The sequence below is a fragment of the Nansenia antarctica genome, assembly GCF_963989245.1.
Source record: "Nansenia antarctica genome assembly, chromosome: 13".
Classification (NCBI taxonomy): domain Eukaryota; kingdom Metazoa; phylum Chordata; class Actinopteri; order Argentiniformes; family Microstomatidae; genus Nansenia; species Nansenia antarctica.
In genome coordinates, this window is record NC_137683.1 from 1,504,702 (window position 1) to 1,525,543 (window position 20,842).

At 48.1% G+C, this 20,842-nt stretch overlaps 1 protein-coding gene across 1 annotated transcript in view; it reads right to left on the bottom strand.

Moving 5' to 3' along the window:
• Positions 1-20,458, bottom strand: part of kcnh2b (potassium voltage-gated channel, subfamily H (eag-related), member 2b) — a gene marked incomplete at both ends in the record, with an annotated part of 310,871 nt that extends 290,413 nt beyond the window's left edge. Inside the window, 1 exon segment of the mRNA XM_080544424.1 lies at positions 20,383-20,458. Within this exon segment, the coding sequence (XP_080400550.1) occupies positions 20,383-20,458 (76 nt within the window).
• Positions 20,459-20,842: the final 384 nt, after the last annotated feature.

Sequence of the window (20,842 nt, forward strand, 5' to 3'; positions counted from 1 at the left end):
TGTGTTTCTAGGTCCGGCCCTCTGGCCATGAACTCACACAACCTGCAAACTTTGCTTCAGGCGGATCTCTTTGTTTTATTAGACTGGGTTTGTCAAGATTCATGTACGTTTTGTGATTATTAGAATGTCTAGAACATGTAGATATTTAGATGTTGTGGAATGCATTCATCAAATTTGATTTTGAGCTTGTTATGTCTGTGTTGCAAGAAGACTACCCTGGGCAAGGGTGGTAGTCAAAATTACCCTCACATTACATGGGGACATTGCATTTTTACATGTTCATGGAAAGAAATACTGATTGGTGATTATTGTTATAACTAAGTTCTAAATGTGTTTTCTGTGTTAAAATGTTGAGTTTAGACCAGAATTGAATAAATGAATACATTATTTCTAATTGCAGTATCTGAACTGTATCTGTATCTTATCAGTTAAACAAAGACATTGAACTGATCCTGGGCACAGCTAGAATGGAATGTTTGGAATGTGTTACGGTCAGATAGGGAACCCAAGCGCAGACACAGACAGAGACAGGTTAAAGTAAAATAAAGTATGATTTATTTTAGGGAGTAGGCAGAGAATGGTCGTAGGGCAAGCGGGGGGTCAGGCAGGGGGCGTAGTCAGCAGGCAGGCAGGGGGTTTAGGCAGGAGGGGTTGTCGGCAGGCAGGCAGGGGGGTTAGGCAGGAGGGGTAGTCGGCAGGCAGGCAGGGGCTTAGGCAGGAAGAGTAGTCGTTAAGCAGGCAGGGGTCAGGCCGGTAGGGCAGGCAGGCAAGAGGGCAGGTAGGAAGGCCGGTAGGGCAGGCAGGCAGGAAGGCAGGTAGGGCAGGCAGGCAGATAGCAGGAGGGCAGGTAGGGCAGGCAGGCAAGAGGGCAGGTAGGGCAGGCAGGCAAGAGGGCAGGTAGGGCGGGCAGGAAGCAGGAGTCCGGTAGGGGTAGGTAAGCTGAAGCTACGATCTGGCAGAGAAGTGAAGGCTGGAACGGGTCTTTATGCAGGGCTAACGATGAGGTAATAGTGAACAGCCGGACAAAACACACACCTGAAGCCACTCCTGCCAATTAGAGGGAGAGAGAGAGAGAGAGAGAGAGAGAGAGAGAGAGAGAGAGAGAGAGAGAGAGAGAGAGAGAGAGAGAGAGAGAGGCACTGCCCACTACCTAGAGGTAGAGGGCGTGACAGAATGTTGGGGGGTTGAATGCTCTGTTGTCAGGGACAGGTGGGAATGGGACAGGTGGGAATAGGTGAATGTGTTCTGGGGAGATGAATGTATAGATGAATGTATAGATGAATGTATAGATTAATGTTTAGATGAATGTATGTATTTTGGTATGATAAGGAGGGAGCATAACAGGCTGGCCAGACAGTACTGCTTCAATGTAGTGTAATATGTATTCACTATTCCTCCTCCTCCTTCCTCCTAGTTCGGGCCAAAGTAGCAACATTACAACATTTCCCTAAAAACGTACTAAAACGTACTAAATGTTTAAAACACTTTAATTTCTGCCTCAGATGCCTCTTACAACAACATCAGAAAGGTGAACATTAAAAAAATAAATCTATACCTGGATCTTATAACCTGGATCTTATAACCTGGATCTTATAACCTGGATCTTATGACCTGGATCTTATGACCTGGATCTTATAACCTGGATCTTATAACCTGGATCTTATAACCTGGATCTTATAACCTGGATCGTATAACCTGGATCTTATAGGGCTTAGGGGCAATTTCTCAATGACAAGCTTGGGGCTGGTCTCTCTTCTGCCTAATTGGGGTTATGCAGATTCATGCGAAGTGGGATTAATTCAGAAGGCAAAGGGTTTGAGGCCTTAGCCTTTAACATGGCCAGTAGTGTTGTCTTAGAGGAGTGCTCTGGGTGTCAGAGTTGGCTGAACAGAAGAGCATGGTCACAGGGCTTTAGGGAAGGGGAGAGTCAGTGAACTGGATAAGTGGCAAGGCATTAGGGGGGAGGGAAGGAGAAAGAGAGAAAGAGAGAGGGAGGAAACAGAGTAGTAGAGAGATGGAGAGAGAGATGTGGAGCAGAAGGGGTAATGGGGTAGGCGCAGACTAATTTAGAGAGAAAGAGAGAGGGAGGAAGTCGAGTGATAGAGAGAGAGAGACAGATAGACAGAGAGAGCGCTCTACAGTATGGTGAAGGTGAGAGTTGAGGACAGATAGAAAAGCAACACAGAGTGCTGACATACATAAATGTCTGTACTGTATTTACAGCTTCAGCAGTATACAGAAACACTGTTGGTGGATTGGTAAGTGTGTACTGTATGTTACACACAGGAGAAACAGTTTCAGTTTCAGTTGGATTGCATTCGAATCCTTCGAATGAATTAAGACCAGTGCTATAATATAGGCGTTTGTCTGGAAGTGGGAGAGGGCAGAGAAGGGTGGCTTCTCGGTAGGTTGCATTTGTAACGTTTGATCATGACAACTAACCAGGCAAATGCTTATACTCAGTACTCAAGTTGTAAAAGAAAATCAGGGGAGGTGATGGATTTTATCATATGAGGACAATTTTAGCATCCCCACAGCATCAGTGACTTCAGTGTCAGTGACTTGGTAAAAATGTCATTGCATGTGTGCGTGCCCCCTCGCACCTTGAAATAGCAGTAATACCACGTTAATTGATAAAATGACATAAGGGATGGAAAGGGGGGATCAGTTCCCTTTAAATCTTGAATTAAACTCATTTTCTCAGCTGATAACAACATCGTTAATTGTATTACGAGCCACTTGCATGAATTACAGTAGGCAGTGCGGCTCACATGCCTGTAATAACTCTGCATAACCAGTAGGTAATGTGCGTACGTCAAGTCAATACCTGACGTAGAGCTACGATCGTTTCCACGGTCAAATCGACTCACGTTGAAATTGTATAAATCACTACGTTGACGTGGTTTTCTATGTACGACACGGGTAAGATCAAAATTTGATCCAAAGTACTTTCTATAACTGAGGCCCCAGATGCTGAAGCCTTTAGCCATAATTCTAAAAGGCAACCACAATTAAAACAGTTTGAGTTTTTTCATGTGAAAGAACACCCAAGGGGATTCAGATCTCTCCTTCTATGTAGTTGGCATGAAATACTGTATGAAATCTGAAGAAATATGAGCTATATAATCACAAACACGTTTCAGTGGAGTAGAAAACATCTCTCTCAATTGAGAATCTGGTGATGACAGAAGTCAGCTTTTTTGCTGTAGCTCCACCCACAGCCCAAGTCACCATGGATAATGTGATGTCTTTCCGCCATGTCCTGGTTTACAACCTGATGTGCACGCATTGCACAAAAAGAGAACATAGAGTTCCATGCAGCTTAAGAGGTTCTGGATGCCGGCGTACCTGTGGGTGTGCACCACCAGACTCTCTGTTTATGAGGAGGACTTCCAGAGACTTGAGTAATTACAATGTAACACACAGGTGCAAAGAACAGCAACACGTTGTAAAACCTTAACGAAGAAGAAAACGGGCATTACAACAATGAAACCTTTACTTCTCACTCATACTGTACATGGGCATTGCATCTTTTTGAGATGGATGTACACAAAGACCCCTGGTCATTGTGGACACTCAGTTTAGCCTTTCCACTCCTGCTGTTGCACATACTTATTTTTGCATATACCATATTTTGCACATATTTTGCACATACCTCATTTTTCACATTCGTCTCTAATTATTCATACCATAACTGTACATAACATATTGTAATCCATCACTTGTATATCTACTACCTAATATACTTATCATACTGTACACTATCATGTCTTTGCACTATATCACTACTTGCTAAGTAGTTGCTAAACTGCATTTGTTTTTCTGGTAGTTGTACTCTGCAATGACAATAAAGTTGAATCTAATCTAATCTAATCTAATGAAAAGGAGCAGAGATAATAGGCAGCCTGAAGGCAGACGGGGAAGACAGCCGCCCAGCCCCAGTTGGAGGTGGATGGGCCTGAGCTGGCCAGCAGGATGGGCCTGAGCCCAGCAGGATGGGCCTGAGCCCAGCAGGATGGGCCTGCGCCCAGCAGGATGGGCCTGAGCCCAGCAGGCTGGGCCTGAGCCCAGCAGGATGGGCCTGAGCCCAGCAGGATGGGCCTGAGCCCAGCAGGATGGGCCTGAGCTGGCCAGCAGGATGGGCCTGAGCCCAGCAGGATGGGCCTGCGCCCAGCAGGATGGGCCTGAGCCCAGCAGGACGGGCCTGAGCCCAGCAGGATGGGCCTGCGCCCAGCAGGATGGGCCTGAGCCCAGCAGGATGGGCCTGAGCCCAGCAGGATGGGCCTGAGCTGGCCAGCAGGATGGGCCTGAGCTGGCCAGCAGGATGGGCCTGAGCCCAGCAGGATGGGCCTGAGCCCAGCAGGATGGGCCTGAGCTGGCCAGCAGGATGGGCCTGAGCCCAGCAGGATGGGCCTGAGCTGGCTAGCAGGATGGGCCTGAGCCCAGCAGGTGCCATGTTGCCCATTTGGCTGCTCCAAGATGAAACTGTTAAACACCCCAGCAGGCCCTCAACACTCAGTGTTCACTGGCTCAGATTAAGCAGTGGATGAGAGAGAGAGAAAGAGAGAGAGAGAGAGAGAGAGAGAGAGAGAGAGAGAGAGAGAGAGAGAGAGAGAGAGAGAGAGAGAGAGAGAGAGAGAGAGAGAGAGAGAGAGAGAAAGACTGACAGAGAGATAGAGAGCGAGAGAGAAACACACAGAGAGAAAGAGAGCACAAGAGAGACACCTGCTCTTTAGAGGTGAGAACAGCCCAGTCCATCACAGCCCGCAAACTAAAAGCCATTGTAAGAGGAAGGCTGGGAGGATGATCAGGGACCCCGGCCATGCCCTGTTCTCTCTGTTACTCCCCCCCCCCCTCCAACTTGAGCTCTATACCCCCTCCCCTGTTCTCTCTGTTACTCCCCCCCCCCCCCTCCAACTTGAGCTCTATACCCCCTCCCCTGTTCTCTCTGTTACCCCCCCCCCCTCCAACTTGAGCTCTATACCCCCTCCCCTTTATCAGTACACATCTGATATTTTGCACATTATTGCACTATTATTCTTGTCACTTTTTATATTATATTGTATTGCTGATTTGTTGATTGTTATCGACTGTTGTTGTTGAGCAAGGAGCAAGATCCCAAAGCATATCACTACATCAATTATGGCTGTATGCATTACATAACATTATGGCTGTATGCCATCTACGTGACAAATACCATTTGATTTTATTCGATTTGAGAGAGAGAGAGAGAGAGAGAGAGAGAGAGAGAGAGAGAGAGAGAGAGAGAGAGAGAGAGAGAGAGAGAGAGCACAAGAGAGCACGAGAGACCGGGGGGGGGGGAATTAAAAGTGCTGGAGGGTAAATTAAAAGTACATTTAAATCACCCTAACCCTAACTCTAACCCTAACACTAACCCTAACTCTAACTCAGTGTCAGTGTGTCGATGAGGCTGTGATCACGCCTTCTTAGTATCACAGTTAAGGTGAGGGGGAAAACAATGTCAGTGAGCAGGGAAAAAAATCAGACCACTATACCGCTGAGCTGCTCGGAATCAGGTTAAGGCTGGGGAAACCATTTTTCATAGCCACCTATAAATACACAATAACCTAGGCTATATTATTCCATAAGTGTTCGTGTTACATCCACTCCTGCAGTGGAGTGATGTTTGGGGGACCAGAGCCTTTCTCTCCATCTTCCTGGTTAAGCTCTGACATGGTGGCTGAGTGTGACAGAACATCCAGGCCTTTCTCCTGAGCCCTGCTGAGCCTCGGGGCGCTGCTCATCAAAGGCTGAGCTTTAAAGCACTGTTCAGGTGCAGAACTAACATGTGACCTCGTACTCCCAATCCCTGTCTCTGTGTCTCCCTGTCTCTGTGTCTCCCTGTCTCTGTGTCTCACTGTCTCTGTGTGTCCCTGTCTCTGTGTGTTCTGTCTCTGTGTGTCCCTGTCTCTGTGTGTTCTGTCTCTGTGTCTCCCTGTCTCTGTGTCTCCCTGTCTCTGTGTCTCACTGTCTCTGTGTCTCACTGTCTCTGTGTGTCCCTGTCTCTGTGTGTTCTGTCTCTGTGTCTCCCTGTCTCTGTGTCTCCCTGTCTCTGTGTGTTCTGTCTCTGTGTGTCCCTGTCTCTGTGTCTCCCTGTCTCTGTGTCTCCCTGTCTCTGTGTCTCACTGTCTCTGTGTGTCCCTGTCTCTGTGTGTCTCTGTCTCTGTGTGTCTCTGTCTCTGTGTGTCCCTGTCTCTGTGTGTTCTGTCTCTGTGTGTCCCTGTCTCTGTGTGTCACTGTCTCTGTGTGTCTCTGTCTCTGTGTGTTCCTGTCTCTGTGTCTCACTGTCTCTGTGTGTCCCTGTCTCTGTGTGTCACTGTCTCTGTGTGTCCCTGTCTCTGTGTGTCTCTGTCTCTGTGTGTCCCTGTCTCTGTGTGTCTCTGTCTCTGTGTGTCCCTGTCTCTGTGTGTCCCTGTCTCTGTGTGTGTCTGTCTCTGTGTGTGTCTGTCTCTGTGTGTGTCTGTCTCTGTGTGTGTCTGTCTCTGTGTGTGTCTGTCTCTGTGTGTGTCTGTCTCTGTGTGTGTCTGTCTCTGTGTGTCCCTGTCTCTGTGTCTCACTGTCTCTGTGTGTCTCTGTCTCTGTGTGTCCCTGTCTCTGTGTCTCTGTCTCTGTGTCTCACTGTCTCTGTGTGTCTCTGTCTCTGTGTGTCTCTGTCTCTGTGTCTCACTGTCTCTGTGTGTCTCTGTCTCTCTGTGTCTCTGTCTCTGTGTCTCACTGTCTCTGTGTGTCTCTGTCTCTGTGTGTCCCTGTCTCTGTGTGTCTCTGTCTCTGTGTGTCCCTGTCTCTGTGTGTCCCTGTCTCTGTGTGTCTCTGTCTCTGTGTGTCTCTGTCTCTGTGTGTCACTGTCTCTGTGTGTCCCTGTCTCTGTGTGTCTCTGTCTCTGTGTGTCCCTGTCTCTGTGTATCCCTGTCTCTGTGTCTCCCTGTCTCTGTGTGTCTCTGTCTCTGTGTGTCCCTGTCTCTGTGTGTCTCTGTCTCTGTGTGTCCCTGTCTCTGTGTGTCTCTGTCTCTGTGTGTCTCTGTCTCTGTGTGTCCCTGTCTCTGTGTGTCTCTGTCTCTGTGTGTCTCTGTCTCTGTGTCTCACTGTCTCTGTGTGTCCCTGTCTCTGTGTGTCCCTGTCTCTGTGTGTTCTGTCTCTGTGTGTCTCTGTCTCTGTGTGTCTCTGTCTCTGTGTGTCTCTGTCTCTGTGTGTGTCTGTCTCTGTGTGTTCTGTCTCTGTGTGTCCCTGTCTCTGTGTGTCTCTGTGTGTCTCACTGTCTCTGTGTGTCTCTGTGTGTCTCTGTCTCTGTGTGTCCCTGTCTCTGTGTGTCCCTGTCTATGTGTGTCCCTGTCTCTGTGTGTCCCTGTCTCTGTGTGTCTCTGTCTCTGTGTGTCTCTGTCTCTGTGTCTCACTGTCTCTGTGTGTCCCTGTCTCTGTGTGTCCCTGTCTCTGTGTGTCCCTGTCTCTGTGTCCCTGTCTCTGTGTGTCCCTGTCTCTGTGTGTCCCTGTCTCTGTGTGTCCCTGTCTCTGTGTGTCCCTGTCTCTGTGTGTCCCTGTCTCTGTGTGTCTCTGTCTCTGTGTGTCTCTGTCTCTGTGTGTCCCTGTCTGTGTGTGTCCCTGTCTCTGTGTGTCCCTGTCTCTGTGTGTCCCTGTCTCTGTGTGTCTCTGTCTCTGTGTCCCTGTCTCTGTGTGTCCCTGTCTCTGTGTGTCCCTGTCTCTGTGTGTCACTGTCTCTGTGTGTCTCTGTCTCTGTGTCTCCCTGTCTCTGTGTGTCCCTGTCTCTGTGTCTCACTGTCTCTGTGTGTCTCTGTCTCTGTGTGTCACTGTCTCTGTGTGTCCCTGTCTCTGTGTGTCTCTGTCTCTGTGTGTCTCTGTCTCTGTGTGTCCCTGTCTCTGTGTGTCCCTGTCTCTGTGTGTCTCTGTCTCTGTGTGTCCCTGTCTCTGTGTGTCCCTGTCTCTGTGTGTCTCTGTCTCTGTGTGTCTCTGTCTCTGTGTGTCTCTGTCTCTGTGTGTCTCTGTCTCACAGTGTCTCTGTCTCTGTGTGTCTCTGTCTCTGTGTGTCTGTGTCTCTGTGTGTCCCTGTCTCTGTGTGTCTCTGTCTCTGTGTGTCTCTGTCTCTGTGTGTCCCTGTCTCTGTGTGTCCCTGTCTCTGTGTGTCTCTGTCTCTGTGTGTCTCTGTCTCTGTGTGTCTCTGTCTCTGTGTCTCACTGTCTCTGTGTGTCCCTGTCTCTGTGTGTCTGTCTCTGTGTCTCCCTGTCTCTGTGTGTCCCTGTCTCTGTGTCTCACTGTCTCTGTGTCTCACTGTCTCTGTATGTCTCTGTCTCTGTGTGTCCCTGTCTCTGTGTGTCCCTGTCTCTGTGTGTCCCTGTCTCTGTGTGTCCCTGTCTCTGTGTCTCACTGTCTCTGTGTGTCTCTGTCTCTGTGTGTCTCTGTCTCTGTGTGTCCCTGTCTCTGTGTCTCACTGTCTCTGTGTGTCTCTGTCTCTGTGTGTCCCTGTCTCTGTGTGTCTCTGTCTCTGTGTGTCCCTGTCTCTGTGTCTCACTGTCTCTGTGTGTCTCTGTGTGTCCCTGTCTCTGTGTGACCCTGTCTCTGTGTGTTCTGTCTCTGTGTGTCCCTGTCTCTGTGTGACCCTGTCTCTGTGTATCCCTGTCTCTGTGTGTCTCTGTCTCTGTGTGTCTCTGTCTCTGTGTGTCCCTGTCTCTGTGTGTCTCTGTCTCTGTGTGTCCCTGTCTCTGTGTGTCTCTGTCTCTGTGTGTCCCTGTCTCTGTGTGTCTCTGTCTCTGTGTGTCTGTCTCTGTGTGTCTCTGTCTCTGTGTGTCTGTCTCTGTGTGTCTGTCTCTGTGTATCTCTGTCTCTGTGTGTCTCTGTCTCTGTGTGTCTCTGTCTCTGTGTCTCCCTGTCTCTGTGTGTCCCTGTCTGTCTCTGTGTGTCTCTGTCTCTGTGTGTCCCTGTCTCTGTGTCTCCCTGTCTCTGTGTGTCCCTGTCTGTCTCTGTGTGTCTCTGTCTCTGTGTGTCCCTGTCTCTGTGTGTCCCTGTCTCTGTGTGTCTGTCTCTGTGTGTCTCTGTCTCTGTGTGTCCCTGTCTCTGTGTGTCACTGTCTCTGTGTGTCTCTGTCTCTGTGTGTCCCTGTCTCTGTGTGTCTCTGTCTCTGTGTGTCCCTGTCTCTGTGTGTCTCTGTCTCTGTGTGTCTCTGTCTCTGTGTGTCCCTGTCTCTGTGTGTCCCTGTCTCTGTGTGTCTCTGTCTCTGTGTGTCTCTGTCTCTGTGTGTCTCTGTCTCTGTGTGTCCCTGTCTCTGTGTGTCTCTGTCTCTGTGTGTCTCTGTCTCTGTGTGTCTCTGTCTCTGTGTGTCTCTGTCTCTGTGTGTCTCTGTCTCTGTGTCTCTGTCTCTGTGTCTCCCTGTCTCTGTGTGTCCCTGTCTCTGTGTGTCCCTGTCTCTGTGTGTCTCTGTCTCTGTGTCTCACTGTCTCTGTGTGTTCTGTCTCTGTGTCTCACTGTCTCTGTGTGTCCCTGTCTCTGTGTGTCCCTGTCTCTGTGTGTCTCTGTCTCTGTGTGTCCCTGTCTCTGTGTGTCTCTGTCTCTGTGTGTCCCTGTCTCTGTGTGTCCCTGTCTCTGTGTGTACCTGTCTCTGTGTGTCTCTGTCTCTGTGTGTCCCTGTCTCTGTGTGTCCCTGTCTCTGTGTGTCTCTGTCTCTGTGTGTCTCTGTCTCTGTGTGTCCCTGTCTCTGTGTGTCTCTGTCTCTGTGTGTCTCTGTCTCTGTGTGTCCCTGTCTCTGTGTGTCCCTGTCTCTGTGTCTCACTGTCTCTGTGTGTGTCTGTCTCTGTGTGTCTCTGTCTCTGTGTGTCTCTGTCTCTGTGTGTCCCTGTCTCTGTGTGTCCCTGTCTCTGTGTGTCCCTGTCTCTGTGTGTCTCTGTCTCTGTGTGTCTCTGTCTCTGTGTGTCTCACTGTCTCTGTGTGTGTCTGTCTCTGTGTGTCCCTGTCTCTGTGTGTCCCTGTCTCTGTGTGTCCCTGTCTCTGTGTGTCTCTGTCTCTGTGTGTCCCTGTCTCTGTGTGTCTGTCTCTGTGTCTCACTGTCTCTGTGTGTCTCACTGTCTCTGTGTGTCTGTCTCTGTGTCTCACTGTCTCTGTGTGTCTCACTGTCTCTGTGTGTCTCACTGTCTCTGTGTGTCTCACTGTCTCTGTGTGTCTCTGTCTCTGTGTGTCCCTGTCTCTGTGTGTCTCTGTCTCTGTGTGTCTGTCTCTGTGTGTCTCTGTCTCTGTGTGTCCCGTCTCTGTGTGTCCCTGTCTCTGTGTGTCCTGTCTCTGTGTGTCCCTGTCTCTGTGTGTCTCTGTCTCTGTGTGTCTGTCTCTGTGTGTCTCTGTCTCTGTGTGTTCCTGTCTCTGTGTGTCCTGTCTCTGTGTGTTCTGTCTCTGTGTGTCCCTGTCTCTGTGTGTCCCTGTCTCTGTGTGTCCCTGTCTCTGTGTGTCTGTCTCTGTGTCTCTGTCTCTGTGTGTCTCTGTCTCTGTGTGTCTGTCTCTGTGTGTCTCTGTCTCTGTGTCTCACTGTCTCTGTGTGTGTCTGTCTCTGTGTGTGTCTGTCTCTGTGTGTGTCTGTCTCTGTGTGTCTCTGTCTCTGTGTGTCTCTGTCTCTGTGTGTCTCTGTCTCTGTGTGTCTCTGTGTGTCCCTGTCTCTGTGTCTCACTGTCTCTGTGTGTCCCTGTCTCTGTGTCTCACTGTCTCTGTGTCTCACTGTCTCTGTGTGTCTCTGTGTGTCTCTGTGTGTCCCTGTCTCTGTGTGTCTCTGTCTCTGTGTGTCTGTCTCTGTGTGTCTCTGTCTCTGTGTGTCCTGTCTCTGTGTGTCCCTGTCTCTGTGTGTCCCTGTCTCTGTGTGTTCTGTCTCTGTGTGTCTCTGTCTTTGTGTGTCTCTGTGTGTCTCTGTGTGTCCCTGTCTCTGTGTGTCTCTGTCTCTGTGTGTCTCTGTCTCTGTGTGTCCTGTCTCTGTGTGTCCCTGTCTCTGTGTGTCCCTGTCTCTGTGTGTTCTGTCTCTGTGTGTCTCTGTCTCTGTGTGTCCCTGTCTCTGTGTGTTCTGTCTCTGTGTGTCTCTGTCTCTGTGTGTCTCTGTCTCTGTGTGTCCCTGTCTCTGTGTGTCACTGTCTCTGTGTGTCCCTGTCTCTGTGTGTTCTGTCTATGTGTGTCTCTGTCTCTGTGTGTCTCTGTCTCTGTGTCTCCCTGTCTCTGTGTGTCACTGTCTCTGTGTGTCTCTGTCTCTGTGTCTCCCTGTCTCTGTGTGTCACTGTCTCTGTGTGTCTCTGTCTCTGTGTGTCTCTGTCTCTGTGTCTCCCTGTCTCTGTGTGTCACTGTCTCTGTGTGTCCCTGTCTCTGTGTGTCCCTGTCTCTGTGTGTTCTGTCTCTGTGTGTCTCTGTCTCTGTGTGTCTCTGTCTCTGTGTGTCTCTGTCTCTGTGTGTCTCTGTCTCTGTGTGTCTCTGTCTCTGTGTGTCTGTCTCTGTGTGTCTCTGTCTCTGTGTGTCTCTGTCTCTGTGTGTCTCTGTCTCTGTGTGTCTGTCTCTGTGTGTCTCTGTCTCTGTGTGTCTCTGTCTCTGTGTGTCTCTGTCTCTGTGTGTCCCTGTCTCTGTGTGTCTCTGTCTCTGTGTGTCCCTGTCTCTGTGTGTCCCTGTCTCTGTGTCTCACTGTCTCTGTGTCTCTGTCTCTGTGTGTCTCTGTCTCTGTGTGTCCCTGTCTCTGTGTGTCCCTGTCTCTGTGTGTCTCTGTCTCTGTGTGTTCTGTCTCTGTGTGTCTCTGTCTCTGTGTGTCACTGTCTCTGTGTGTCTCTGTCTCTGTGTGTCCCTGTCTCTGTGTGTCTCTGTCTCTGTGTGTCCCTGTCTCTGTGTGTCTCTGTCTCTGTGTGTCTCTGTCTCTGTGTGTCCCTGTCTCTGTGTGTCTGTCTCTGTGTGTCCCTGTCTCTGTGTGTCTCTGTGTGTCTCTGTGTGTCTCTGTGTGTCTCTGTCTCTGTGTCTCTGTCTCTGTGTGTCCCTGTCTCTGTGTGTCTCTGTCTCTGTGTGTCCCTGTCTCTGTGTGTCTCTGTCTCTGTGTGTCTGTCTCTGTGTGTCCCTGTCTCTGTGTCTCACTGTCTCTGTGTGTCTCTGTCTCTGTGTGTCCCTGTCTCTGTGTGTCTCTGTCTCTGTGTGTCCCTGTCTCTGTGTGTCTCTGTCTCTGTGTGTCCCTGTCTCACAGTGTCTCTGTCTCACAGTGTCTCACAGTATCTCTGTCTCACAGTGTCTCTGTCTCACAGTGTCTCTGTCTCACAGTGTCTCTGTCTCACAGTGTCTTTGTCTCACAGTATCTCTGTCTCACAGTGTCTCTGTCTCACAGTGTCTCTGTCTCACAGTATCTCTGTCTCACAGTGTCTCACAGTGTCCCTGTCTCACAGTATCTCTGTCTCACAGTGTCTCTGTCTCACAGTGTCTCTGTCTCACAGTCTCACAGTATCTCTGTCTCACAGTGTCTCACAGTGTCTCTGTCTCACAGTGTCTCTGTCTCTCACAGTGTCTCTGTCTCTCACAGTGTCTCTGTCTCACAGTATCTCTGTCTCACAGTGTCTCTGTCTCACAGTGTCTCTGTCTCACAGTGTCTCTGTCTCACAGTGTCTCTGTCTCACAGTGTCTCTGTCTCACAGTGTCTCTGTCTCACAGTGTCTCTGTCTCACAGTGTCTCTGTCTCACAGTGTCTCTGTCTCACAGTATCTCTGTCTCACAGTGTCTCTGTCTCACAGTATCTCTGTCTCACAGTGTCTCTGTCTCACAGTGTCTCTGTCTCACAGTGCCTCTGTCTCACAGTGTCTCTGTCTCACAGTGTCTCTGTCTCTCACAGTGTCTCTGTCTCACAGTGTCTCTGTCTCACAGTGTCTCTGTCTCACAGTGTCTCTGTCTCACAGTATCTCTGTCTCACAGTATCTCTGTCTCACAGTATCTCTGTCTCACAGTGTCTCTGTCTCACAGTGTCTCTGTCTCACAGTGTCTCTGTCTCACAGTGTCTCTGTCTCACAGTATCTCTGTCTCACAGTGTCTCTGTCTCACAGTATCTCTGTCTCACAGTGTCTCTGTCTCACAGTGTCTCTGTCTCACAGTATCTCTGTCTCACAGTGTCTCTGTCTCACAGTGTCTCTGTCTCACAGTGTCTCTGTCTCACAGTGTCTCTGTCTCACAGTGTCTCTGTCTCACAGTGTCTCTGTCTCACAGTGTCTCTGTCTCACAGTGTCTCTGTCTCTCACAGTGTCTCTGTCTCACAGTGTCTCACAGTGTCTCTGTCTCACAGTGTCTCTGTCTCACAGTGTCTCTGTCTCACAGTGTCTCTGTCTCACAGTGTCTCTGTCTCACAGTATCTCTGTCTCACAGTGTCTCTGTCTCACAGTGTCTCACAGTATCTCTGTCTCACAGTGTCTCTGTCTCACAGTGTCTCTGTCTCACAGTATCTCTGTCTCACAGTGTCTCTGTCTCACAGTGTCTCTGTCTCACAGTGTCTCTGTCTCACAGTGTCTCTGTCTCACAGTGTCTCTGTCTCACAGTGTCTCTGTCTCACAGTGTCTCACAGTGTCTCACAGTATCTCTGTCTCACAGTGTCTCTGTCTCACAGTGTCTCTGTCTCACAGTGTCTCTGTCTCACAGTATCTCTGTCTCACAGTGTCTCTGTCTCTCACAGTGTCTCTGTCTCACAGTGTCTCTGTCTCACAGTGTCTCTGTCTCACAGTATCTCTGTCTCACAGTGTCTCTGTCTCACAGTGTCTCTGTCTCACAGTGTCTCTGTCTCACAGTGTCTCTGTCTCACAGTATCTCTGTCTCACAGTGTCTCTGTCTCACAGTGTCTCTGTCTCACAGTGTCTCTGTCTCACAGTGTCTCTGTCTCACAGTATCTCTGTCTCACAGTGTCTCTGTCTCACAGTGTCTCTGTCTCACAGTATCTCTGTCTCACAGTGTCTCTGTCTCACAGTGTCTCTGTCTCACAGTGTCTCTGTCTCACAGTGTCTCTGTCTCACAGTATCTCTGTCTCACACTGTCTCTGTCTCACAGTGTCTCTGTCTCACAGTGTCTCTGTCTCACAGTATCTCTGTCTCACACTGTCTCTGTCTCTCACAGTGTCTCTGTCTCACAGTGTCTCACAGTGTCTCTGTCTCACAGTGTCTCTGTCTCACAGTGTCTCTGTCTCACAGTGTCTCTGTCTCACAGTATCTCTGTCTCACAGTATCTCTGTCTCACAGTGTCTCTGTCTCACAGTGTCTCTGTCTCACAGTGTCTCTGTCTCACAGTGTCTCTGTCTCACAGTGTCTCACAGTGTCTCTGTCTCACAGTGTCTCACAGTGTCTCTGTCTCACAGTATCTCTGTCTCTCACAGTATCTCTGTCTCACAGTATCTCTGTCTCACAGTGTCTCTGTCTCACAGTATCTCTGTCTCACAGTGTCTCTGTCTCACAGTGTCTCTGTCTCACAGTGTCTCTGTCTCACAGTGTCTCACAGTGTCTCTGTCTCACAGTGTCTCTGTCTCACAGTGTCTCTGTCTCACAGTGTCTCTGTCTCACAGTATCTCTGTCTCACAGTGTCTCTGTCTCTCACAGTGTCTCACAGTGTCCCTGTCTCACAGTGTCTCTGTCTCACAGTATCTCTGTCTCACAGTGTCTCTGTCTCACAGTGTCTCTGTCTCACAGTGTCTCTGTCTCACAGTGTCTCTGTCTCACAGTGTCTCTGTCTCACAGTATCTCTGTCTCACTGTATACAGACAAAGAGCGGCTAGAGCCCTTTTATACAGAACAGAGAGTCTGTCCATTGAAGGTTCAACCAAAAGCACCCTCGCCAAATACTGACAAGTGGGATTTTTCCTGAATTTTGAATTGGTAGAATAATTACAGCTAGAATTACAAATACAGGGGGTGAGCAGAGACATGGTACCCACCAGGTGTCAAGATAGTGTCCAGTGTGACAATCTTCCAGACTGCCTCTACGGAGTGTGAATGCTTGTGTGTGAGGAGTAGGGACTGAGTCAGCCACCTCACAGTAGTGTTCCCTCTAGGGAAGCATACTCCGTCCAGGCCAGTTGCCCCGGTGATGGTGTGTTTGTGCTCTGGCTATAAAAAAAATAATGTCCTCCCAGCTCACTGCTGGTAAGGACGTAATTGGAGAGAGCTTTCTCCTGAGACCTGAGCAGCAACAACACAGACTCCTGCTAAAATAGGGAAACAAATCATGGTGACCTATATGGTGGAGGTCAACCAGCCAGCTAGAGCTGCCCTGGTTGTAGGAGGTCAGAACGTGTGCAGGTCAGAGAGGACTGGAAGGGCCTTTTTTCTTCTTCTTTTTAAACACCCTCTCTTGTTTGTAAGTCCCACACCTGACAAATTATCACCCACACAACTACTTTGTATTCTACAAAATGACAAACAATGCAATTATTCATGAGTTAATACATCTGGTTAAAATAAAACATCATACTTTTGTGTGCCATGTGAATAATAACATTTCCCAAAATACATTTATACAATATTCCTAACATGCTAACAACATGGGCTAACAAACGGTAACAGCAATACCAAGGTGGTTTGCTGCTGTTTCGGAGCGATTTGAGATTAATTTCCAGTGATCTAATGGAGTTATCCATGCTTACTGTAGCGACTGGCATGGAACACAGACAGCTCACACTGGAGAGAAATGTCAACTGTTCCCACCGGGTGTATGAGGATCTTGGTGAGCAGGAAGAACGGACACGCAACCAGATACAAGTAGTTTAAACGGACGTCCCTGCCTTCTCTTGTATTGCTTGATAATAATAATTATTATGCCATATTATGGCCCTGTATAATATGCCTTTATCATAAGTGAACTAAGTATATTCAGTATATTCAGTATTTGATGCCCCTATGCAGGAATGAAACCCACAATTTAGGTGCTACAAAAACCATCTAGGCTATTGAGTCATGCAGGATCAACTTAGAAGGCAACTGTTGCATTGGACACTATCCTATAAGATAAATCCTCAGCAAGGGGTCTTTATTTTTATATTTATTTTCTGCACCCAAATGGTCATTTCCAGCTTGGAGATGCCATCTGGAGATACAAACTTTGTCTATACCAGTATCTCACATACACTCTGTCTGTACCAGTATCTCACATACACTCTGTCTGTACCAGTATCTCACATACACTCTGTCTACACTCTGGCGACTTCCGGTGGCGCTGCTCTGTAGCGACCCGGGCTGCCTCGCTGCTGCCTCTTACTAGATGTTTGTTTGTTTTATCGTGTTTTTAGCAGTTTAACGCTGTGTGAGCCTGCATTCATACCTGTGTGGTAACGAGATGATGGTTTTAGCAAGACTACTGTTCATTATTTTTATCGTCTGGGAGCTTATAAAACAATGTCGCTCCATGCCGACGTGTCGGGAATCCACGCCGGCGTTCCTCCGCTATCCCCGTGACCTACTACTGCTGCTGCGCTCCACCGACACACCTGCTCCCCAGCTACCGAGGGAGCTGTGGGCTCGGCCTCCGAACCACCACGGCCGCAGACTGAGGAGGAGGGGGAGACGCGGAGGGGTGAGGCAGCGAATACGGAGAAGAGCGGACAGGCCACCTCTGCCTTCTATGGTCCTCTGCAACGCCCGTTCATTGAAGAACAAAGTCGACGAACTCCGATGCAACACCAGGGCCCAACACGAGTACCGGGACTCGTGTCTGCTCGTCTTCACCGAGACCTGGCTACAGGAAGACGTACCGGACTCGCTTGTCGACCTTGAGGGCTTCTCTCTTGTGCGCTCCGATCGGAACTCAAACTCCGGGAAGCGTATAGGAGGAGGCACCTGCGTCTTCATCAACCAGAAGTGGTGCTCCTAATTCACTACAAGAGAGTCTGTCTGCAACCCTGACATTGAGCTGGGATGTTTAAGCCTCAGGCCCTTTTATCTTCCTCGAGAGTTCGGGAATATTGTACTATGTACAGTTTACATTCCACCGAGTGGTAATGCTGCTGAAGCAGCCAGCGCGATAGCAGACTGTGTGCACAGACAATTGAAACGCACTCCTGAAGCACCTTGTTTTATTGCCGGCGACTTTAATCACTGTAAGCTTGAGTCTGCGCTGCCTGGATTCACGCAGTATGTTAAGTGTAACACGCGAGGTGAACGAATCCTTGATAAATGTTATGGCAATGTTAAGGACGCCTATACTGCCAGGGCTAAACCCCCGTTAGGTAACTCCGACCACAATGTTGTCCAGCTAATTCCCACGTATAAATCTCTGCTTAAAAGTAGCAAACCTCAAGTTAAAACAGTTCATGTCTGGAATGATGATGGCATTGAAACCCTAAAAGGCTGCTTTTCCTGTACCGACTGGGACCTCTTTCACGGTCTGGACCTTGAAGAGGCTACTGACACTATTACAGATTATATAAAGTTTTGCAGAGATAACGTGTTACCCCTGAAATCTATAACTGTGTACCCTAACAACAAATCCCATATCACGAAGGAAATCAAAAAGTGCATAGTTCAGAAGAGAATTGCATTCAGGAATAAGGATCTTTTGGCCATGAGGAACATCCAAAAAGAACTGAATCACAAATTAAGGGGGGCCAAGAGGAAACAGAAAGAGACATTTGAATCCCACTGCTCTTCTATGAACACAAAAAAACTATGGGACTCCATGAAATATATGACTAACATGGCCCCAGCTAAAAGGTGCCTTAGTGTCCTAAACAAGGGTGAAAAAGCCAATGAACTTAATCATTTTTATGCCAGGTTTGAGACTGCTGACTTCTCGATGGAGCAAACAGTGGCTCTTCAGGCGCTGCCTGGGTTGGAAGCAAGTATCACCATTGAGCAGCGCGAGGTACAGAGAATGTTCTCTAACACCCGCCCTAGGAAGGCCTCTGGACTGGATGGCATCTCTGGGCTCATGCTAAAGTCCTGCAGTGAGGAGCTGGCTGAGGCCTGGTGTCCTATCTTCCAGAAGTCTCTGGACTCTCACACTGTTCCGTCCATCTGGAAAGACGCTATCATTATTCCTGTTCCTAAGAAGGCTAGCTGCAAGGAAAATAATGACCTGCGACTAGTCGCTTTGACTTCTGTTGTAATGAAATGTTTTGAAAAATTCATTATATGTAAAGTGAAAAATGCAGTCAGTTGCTCTCTGGATCCTTTTCAGTTTGCTTATAGATGTAAGACAGGTACAGATGATGCAACCTCAGCCATGGTGCACTTCATATCTAAGCACTTAGAGGACCCTACCTCCTATGTCCGACTCCTATTTGTTGATTTCAGTTCTGCTTTTAACACGATACAGCCGCACCTTTTAATTGAGAAGTTAAATGGGCTTAATGTCCACCCCCTCATTATAAAATGGTATCACTCCTTTTTAACTAACCGCACACAGCGGGTCAGTGTTAATGGCACTCTTTCGGAACCCAGAACCATAAGCACTGGTGCTCCACAGGGTATAGTCAGTTCCCCTGTGCTCTTTACTTTATACACAAACGAGTGCAGAAGCACCTACCCTAGCAATCGCATCATAACATTTTCGGATGACACTGCCATCCTTGCTTTAATTAAAAAGAACAGTGACCTAATTGACTATTATTCTGAAATCCAGAGGTTTGTTAAATGGTGTGATGTTAACTGCCTGGTTTTAAATGTTAAGAAGACTGAGGAGATGGTGTTCGACCCCAGAGGTGTTGGGGACCACAGGCCTGTGGTCATCCACAAACAATCCATCTCGCAGGTCGCCTCTTACAAGTATCTTGGGGTTTTCATTGACAACTCACTCACCTGGAGCACCCATGTAGACAGCCTTTGTAGCAGATTACAACAACGACTACACTTCCTACACCGCCTTAGAGTTCATGGTGTTGACCAAAAATGTATGGTACTCTTCTACCAGTCTGTCTTAGAGAATCTCATCAGATACGGCATTACATCTTGGTTTGGTAACCTATCTGTACAACTAAGGTCCAAACTGGTCCGACTGATACAGACTGCATGGAAGATCATAGGGGTGAAAGACCACTCATCCCTGCAGTCTATTTTTGAACAGGCTACTCTCAGACAGGCTAATAGAATTCTCATGAATCCCTCCCATGTCCTACATGCAGAGTATGAACTGCTGCCCTCTGGGAGGAGGTTCAGAGTCCCCCGCTCTAGATTAAATAGATTTAAACATTATTTTATTCACGTTTCTGTTAAACGTTTAAACTGCACCAGATGAATGTGAACATATCTTGCTTATCGTTTTATTTCCACTCTTGTTTTAATCAGGGCTGCCTTCTGTTTGTGTGTTAACATTCTGTATTGTCTGTTGCTCTTTGTTGGCTGCTGTGGGGTGTAAGCCCAATACAAATTTCCCAGTGATGGGACAATAAAGTGACTTTTGACTTTTGACTTTTGACTTGACTATACCAGTATCTCAGATACAGATTGACCTCTCAGTGTCTGACAACACTAAACACATGAAGCTAGGTGATAGGCTACTGTATGTGGACGGTTGGAAACATCAGCCTGCCCTGAGTTCAGGGGCACCAACCACTGATAATAATAACTGCTGAGTTCAATGAATGTTTATTCCTCAAATACTGTCTTTTAATAAATTAGGCCTATAGTTTAATAGTCGCCTATGTGGGCTTTGACTTGTGAGCTCTAGATAAAGTAGTAGGCTATGTATAAAACACTGGAAATAGCTATAGGCTATGATCTCAGCATTTGAGACTGCATCTGTATAAATGTGTATTAATTGTCAGGCAGGCTACCGTGTCAGTGTGAACGTGTCATCACTGCTGTTAAGTGAGTTGTAGGGATACCTTGATGCATCACATTAGAGTTTAATACAATTATAGTTTAGAGTTTTAGTGGTAATACTTACACTACTGTAAAAGTCCATCATATTAATATTGTTATCATCAATTATCAATGCAATCTATCATAACATTGTATTTAGCCTACTAAACAGCATGACATATTACATTAGACTATACAGGCATGATTAATGTTCATACACCGGCCTAATCACGAGGCAGTTTCAGATTGTTCATGATTATACTGTCATGCTTAACAGGTCAGAAATGTCTAATTTGTCTTCGCTATTCTACTTAAAAAGACAAAACACTCGCAGGAAAACAGCCTAAAGATAATTGTTTAGGCTCATCCGCAGCAATAGGCTGTATAATAATGAATATAGGCCGACAAGTCAAATATTAGACCATTATCACATACTACATGAACACTTAACAGGCTCCTGTTTATCATTCAGACAAATATGTGATTAGTGTTATCCAAGAGGCCTGCATCAAAACACAACATCATACAGTATAAGGAAAAGGAAAAGCTGGTTATTTGATGCAATCAATCATGATGTAACAGGCTTTAATCAAATAGTATGCCTTACTTTGACTATCGAACTTCCTTATGATGGTGTCGAGGAAAGTGTTCTGCGGTGCCACGTGACCCCTTCGGACCGGCATCTCTGCTAGAACCCCTTGGAGCTGTTGGACTTTCTGCAGCCAATGCTGACCTCTGCGTCAAGACGTCCACTGTGCCCTGGTCACAGAAGAAGAAATACTGTAATCCTCCAACGAAGTTTGTCCAACTTCAGGAGAGGCAGAGGGAGTGTGGTCCTCTCTAGGAGGAGGATAGGACTGGTACTGATCAGCGCGGCGGGGGGAGAAGAGAGACAGGTTCCAATGTCCAGGGTGAGGAGCGCAGCGGGGGGGTCAGGCAGAGAGACAGGTTCCAATGTCCAGGGTGAGGAGCGCAGCGGGGGGGTCAGGCAGAGAGACAGGTTCCAATGTCCAGGGTGAGGAGCGCAGCGGGGGGGTCAGGCAGAGAGACAGGTTCCAATGTCCAGG